Source organism: Parasteatoda tepidariorum, chromosome 10, assembly GCF_043381705.1.
Source record: "Parasteatoda tepidariorum isolate YZ-2023 chromosome 10, CAS_Ptep_4.0, whole genome shotgun sequence".
Lineage (NCBI taxonomy): Eukaryota > Metazoa > Arthropoda > Arachnida > Araneae > Theridiidae > Parasteatoda > Parasteatoda tepidariorum.
Window position 1 is genome coordinate 38,835,925 of NC_092213.1, and position 6,391 is coordinate 38,842,315.

At 27.1% G+C, this 6,391-nt stretch overlaps 1 protein-coding gene across 4 annotated transcripts in view; it reads left to right on the forward strand.

The window, feature by feature from the left end:
* The window catches only part of LOC107440142 (armadillo repeat-containing protein 8), a 29,612-nt gene extending 23,782 nt beyond the window's left edge, over window positions 1–5,830 (forward strand). For all 4 annotated transcript variants that reach the window (XM_016052978.3, XM_016052979.3, XM_016052976.3 and 1 more), the window contains exons 14-17: window positions 2,345–2,536; window positions 3,941–4,013; window positions 5,051–5,144; window positions 5,703–5,830. In XM_016052978.3, coding sequence (XP_015908464.1) covers window positions 2,345–2,536; window positions 3,941–4,013; window positions 5,051–5,144; window positions 5,703–5,748 — 405 coding nt within the window. In that variant the 3' untranslated portion in view covers window positions 5,749–5,830. The remainder of the gene's footprint in view (window positions 1–2,344; window positions 2,537–3,940; window positions 4,014–5,050; window positions 5,145–5,702) is intronic.
* The last annotated feature ends 561 nt before the right edge of the window (window positions 5,831–6,391 follow it).

Consider the following 6,391-nt stretch of genomic DNA (forward strand, 5'->3'; position numbering starts at 1 on the left):
ATATGCATGTTACTTGTATTAAATTGGTTTATTTATCAGGGAAAAACTCTAAATATGATTTTTGTCATTTTTATTTTTACTAATAATCTGATGCTGGATATTAATTATTTACTTTGCTTAAAACCTATAAAATATGTGCTTTTCATCTAATGAACGTGAAAAAAATCTAGCTGATGTTGTTCTAAAAGAAATACTACAGATAGGTAGTTTAGTAATACATTATTTGTCAGTTTTAATGTCTTTGTTTTTGCTTAATTTGTTTTACGAGAATTTTTCAGCATCAACTTTGATCATTCTAAACAAGAAAAAATTAAAGTAAATTTTATAAATCTGAAAACAGGCAAATGTACAGTTATTACTTTGAAGTAATAACTGCACATTTGCCTGTTTTCAGATTTATGAAATTTACAAAATTATTTATTAAAAGCTATTCAGAAGAAAAATTATTCAGAATTATTTATTAAAAGGGCAGTTTTTCTGCTTTACAATTTTCAGGGGTGATTGTATCCCAGGTGTACCCCAGAATTCCAAGTTTTTTATACCATCCTTGCAGGTCTAGAAACTAAGGGCCAGACATGTGTTTTTTTTTTTTTTTTCAGAATTCCACGTATCTTAGGACCATGAATTTGTAGATTTTTGTGAATCAAAACTCTTATAATCATACAATTTTAAAAAGGCGCATCTCGATTTGTATTCATGTGGTTTTAAAATCCAACTTTGCAATTGGTATTTAAATGTTTTTGAAATCCATATTGCGATTCGTATTCACAAGAATTCAAAATCCAAGATCGCTATTTGTATTCACCAGATCTAAAAATCATGCATCGCGATTCATATTTCCACTTTTCAAAAATCCAATATTGCAATTTGTATTTTAGTGTTCTTAAATCCAATATTGCGATTAATATTCACATGATTTTAAAATCCTTTATCGGGATTCTTATAAGAACTAAGTTTTTTCTTAAATTAGTTACAATAAAAGTTTATTTTATTGGTAGTTAGTTTAATTATAAATCATAGTTCTTAAAATGATATTAAATATGAATAGTATTTAAATTGATATCTTCTTATCTAGTTTTTGGCACATTAAATATTTTGTGTCACAATTACCCCTGATTTATGTGACAAAATCTGACTCTTAAAAATTATCATGCAATTTTTCTTTTAATAAAGTGAAGCTTTCATTCTTATAACTACACAGTGTTGTCAAATTTTACTTTATTATCAAAAGGCTTTTTAGGGACAATAAAAACATCAAGGAAATTTAATCTCAAATTTAAAATAGCAAGGAAGAGCTTTCTTAAGGGTATAGACCAATAATTATTATCTGATTGATACTGATTAATTTTTAATTAATTATTCAAAACAGCTAATAGTCCAGTTTTATCAGAGAAAATAATTCCTATAAAGTTTTATGCTATCTTGCATGATTTTTGAACAAAAATTTAGAAATCAGACTTCTAAAGTAAAGTTAAATAAAACGTGAATTAAATTTTTGAAAAAGTGAAATTCTGGCAGCACAGAGAAATGGGTGGCGACAGCATAAGCCCATCCGTTCTGTTGCACCAATGATGATGAGAAGGAAAATAAAAAATTGAAGAGTAGAAGAAAATTTAAATAATGGATAAACATGTAGCTTCAATCTGTAAAATTATGGTTGAACAATGATCCTGAAGAAATAAAATTTAGTCAATAGAAAGAAAAAGAAAGATTAGTTTCTTGAAATAATAAATTTTTAATTATTCAATGCATATGTGTTTGGCTTACCTGGAGGTAGTAAAATTTCGTTAAATAATAATAAAACGTAAAAATAAAAATGAGCACGAGATTCTTTTGATTTACTAGTGAATTTGCCAATTTATTAGCGAGTTTCAGAGATTTAATTTGATTTTAATATTTTGAAATTTAAAAGAAACCTGTAATCAAATTGTTTAAACTTTGTACAGTAATTTTTTTATTATATACCAACCCCTGTCACAAGTTACCCCCACAACTGGAAATTGCAGAACATAACTTACACTGCACCTATATATATTTATTTTCTGTAAAAAAAAAAAAAAAAAAAAAAAAAAAAAGCATTTTTATCAGTTTTTCCGTGCTCTTATTTTTAGTCAGTTTTACGGTGGAAACTTGTGCTCTATGAGGTTAAGAAAATGGTAATAAATTAACTTGTGTTTATTATTTTGCAATACCAAAAGAATTTATGCTTATACGAAGTTTAAATACCTTATAAAGTTAACTCTTAGTCAAAATTAGTACATGGATTTTTGCATAACTGTTAATGTGAAAAAAATCCTTGTTATGAGAAATTGTAGTTGTGTATTTATAGTATATTTTATTTTAGCACATTGATCATATCATGGGACTTCATGGTAAACAAGTAATGCAGGCCATTGTACTTATACTTGAAGGTGAGCATAGTGCAGAAGTAAAGGAGCAAGCACTTTGTATTCTTGCCAATATTGCAGATGGAGATTTTGCCAAAAATTTTATCATGTCAAATGATGATGTCTTAAAGAAACTGATATCTTACTTGGTAAGTGATTTTTCGTTCAAGGCAACTTCAGAACATTTTGTAAAAAATTCAAGTATGATTGGAAAGTGGTAGTAAATTATGATTATGTAATATTTAGTAATATTTAGGCCTTTTGTGATAGAGTGTTTAGATTACATGTGAGCAAAGTAATTGTCACTATTCTCTGTTCAGCAAAAAGTAATAAGGCATCTTCAACTCAGCAAGGCAACTTCGAAACTTTTTGTAAAAAATTCAAGTATGATTGGAAAGTGGTAGTAAATTATGATTATGATGCTTCTTATTAAGTAATATTTAGGCCTTTTGTGATAGAATGTTTAAATTACATGTGAGCAAAGTAATTGTCACTATTCTCTGTTCAGCAAAAAGTAATAAGGCAACTTCGGAACTTTTTGTAAAAAATTCAAGTATGATTGGAAAGTGGTAGTAAATTATGATTATGATACTTCTTATTAATTAATATTTAGGCCTTTTGTAATAGAATGTTTAGATTACATGGGAGCAAAGTAATTGTCACTATTCTCTGTTCAGCAAAAAGTAATAAGGCAACTTCGGAACTTTTTGTAAAAAATTCAAGTATGATTGGAAAGTGGTAGTAAATTATAATTATGATACTTCTTATTAAGTAATATTTAGGCCTTTTGTGATAGAATGTTTAGATTGCATGTGAGCAAAGTAATTGTCACTATTCTCTGTTCAGGAAAAAGTAATAACGGAAGTAAACCTATAAGTTCGTGGTTTTTTGCCAACATTGTCGCCTTTTATCATTTGCTCGTTGAGTTGCCAATTCTTTTCATGTTGATTGCTAGCCAGATAAATTCTAGTGGTCATAATCTTAATACAAATCAGCCAAACCTATTGCTGATTGCCTTTGTTTACTTTCGTTATCAGTTATCTCTGAACAGAGAGCAGCATTCTGCTGCATTACAAGATCAGCAGCAAAAGTGTAATGAAAATAATTCAAGATCTACAATAAAAATCAAATTTATCAACCAAGGTGTATAATTTCTTTGAGAGTCCACCAGTTTCTTTGAGTTTTTTACCAACAAAAAAAAATTTTTTTTTTCCTTCCAAAACATTGTGCATGTATTAACTATTTAATATGTTATTTTGTGTTCATCTAATTAAAAGTGGTATTTTAATTGTTGTTTTTTTATTTAAAGGTTATAATTTATTTTTGATTCATTATAAAGTAAGATCTGTTACGAGGTTTATTTAAGTAATAAACTTATTAATGAATCAAGAGCAAAAATTTTGATGCCAAATATTTTACTTTCTATGAAAGCACTGTTTGACTTTCTACAAAGCTTTGATTAAAAACTAGCTAAATTCTTACTCTCATATTTTTCTTTGTCATATGCCTTTCATTATAATTAAAGCAATAATTCTTAACATAATTTTTTTCAGACTCATTCTAATGTCAAACTGCAAATTGCTGCCACTTTCTGTATTTCTAATTTGGTGTGGAAAGAAGAGGAAGGTAATTGTTTTGAATTATATTGTAAATATTTTTCAATTTTCTCTTTCAGGTATATAAAAATAAAATAATATCATGTAATGCAAGAAGAAAAAAAAGTATAGAAGTTGTTCAAATCTTCAATTCCTAAAGAAGCTAGATTTGTGCAATATGCCAATATCAGATATAAATATATCAGAAGAGGTCAAAAATGAAGTAGGATAATTTAAATTAGAAATAATATAGGAATATTTACTAAATCATGATTTGGCTTAAAACATTAAGAACTATGTACTTATATCAAGTTACGTGAATCTAACTTAACAAGATTAAAAGAAAGTATTTCCAATCAGCAACTACCTATTTTGATTGCTTACTTAATATCGTATTCTTATTTGTTCTTTTCTTGTTTTCAATGTAAATACATGTATTTAATTAGAAACTGCCAACACAGTTAGTAATTGAACTAAAGTGTTGAAAACATTACGATTTTCAATACTATGTCTTTCTCAATGTTTTTAAGTTTGTAATAGCAATAATTACTTAATTGTACAGTAGGGAACCGATTATCCGGAACGATCGGGACCATCGCTATTCCGGATAACTGATTTTCCCGGTTTTCTGAATCGCTACAAAAAGCCGTTTTTTTATTGTTAAACACAACTAAAAAACAAATTTTTTTTGGAAATAATCTTAAAAGGAAGAAAAAACGATGGAGCAATACACTAATGATTATTTCCAAAATGATGGTAAGGTAAACATCTTTCAAAAANTTTCAATGTAAATACATGTATTTAATTAGAAACTGCCAACACAGTTAGTAATTGAACTAAAGTGTTGAAAACATTACGATTTTCAATACTATGTCTTTCTCAATGTTTTTAAGTTTGTAATAGCAATAATTACTTAATTGTATTATTAAAAAATTATTATTCGATTTAAATCTCATGCTACTATTTTATTATTTTTGAATAAATTTTTTTTTTTAGTTCTTGAATAAGTTTTTCTCAGCAGACTATATTTTTTTCTAATATAATTCTAATACATATTTTTTTTTCTAGGTGCTTCTGAACGCCAGTCAAAGTTAAGAGAGTTGGGAGTACAGCAAATTTTGCAATCATTGCTAGTTACTAGTGACACAACTCTATTTGACCGGTAAGTTATTTTAAATTTTATTTTAATTACTTAACTAAGGGATATTTATTGGAAAAACATGCATTCTAAATATCACACCTATGCTCCCCAAGAGGAGAATTACACCTTTTAAGTGACTCGCTACACACTTTTTCCAAAGAAATTGAAATGATATCATTGTGAGGATAAGGTTTATTTAAACCCATCCTAATTTGCATAAGGTCGATGATAACACAGTCTAACCAAAGTAAACTATAAGGTTTTTCTCTAAATTTAAAAATAAATGCAAATTTTATTCTATGACATTAAATGATTTGATTGCATTTGGTAAATCATCTCCCTGGTGCATTTACTGCACTGCGCATTTACTTAAACAGGTTTTATAAAAATAAAAATAAAAGTAAACAAATGTAAGAATTTGCTCTAATAATATCTGTAATTTGGGGCATGTGATGTTATTAATCGATCGATGGAACTCACCTTAATTTCATCTCATTTCCATTTCTCGAATTTGCAGTTATTCATTCCTTATATTATTAATGCATTTTGTTATAGTTTTTTAATTTTTTTATTTCCTAGAGTGAAAACTGCATTACAACAATTTCCATCAGGAACAGGAACCTGAATTGTACAGCTGTTTTATCTATTGTGTGCTATGATTATCATACCTGTGATTTTTTTGATTCATTAAAAAATGTTATGGTGTATATCCTTTTATTTGAGAACATTAGTCATTTGATTGTATAAAATAAAATAGAAATTTTTTTTATATATAAGTTTTTTAATCAAAATACTTTAATTGAAATATTGATCATAAGAGAACGAGACACTGAAAACGTAATAACGAATCAATTCACTCTTTTTCAATCCTCGAAAATTCTTTGTTTAACCCTTGAAAACTAAGCATTCATTACACAGACATTGAATTGGATAGGATAACCAACCTTTACAACTATTGAAAGTGGAAAGATATTTTGAGTACGTTATTTCTTGGACACACCTTCTATTACAATTTTTTGTGTAGCTCCTCAGTGATATTGCTTCTCCGTAATTTGCTCACAATATGTAAATCTGTCGTAAGTAAATTTTTAACGATTATATTTCTCCTATTAGTTTTAAGTCAAATGTTAAAGTTTTTTTTTTTTACAGAAAATAAAATAGTGTCATCAGTGTTCTTTTTATAATGACACATTTATTGAAATCTAGTTTGCTTTAAATTTTATTCTTATTTTCTTGTTCATTTGTTTAAAATGTTATTCTTACATTTT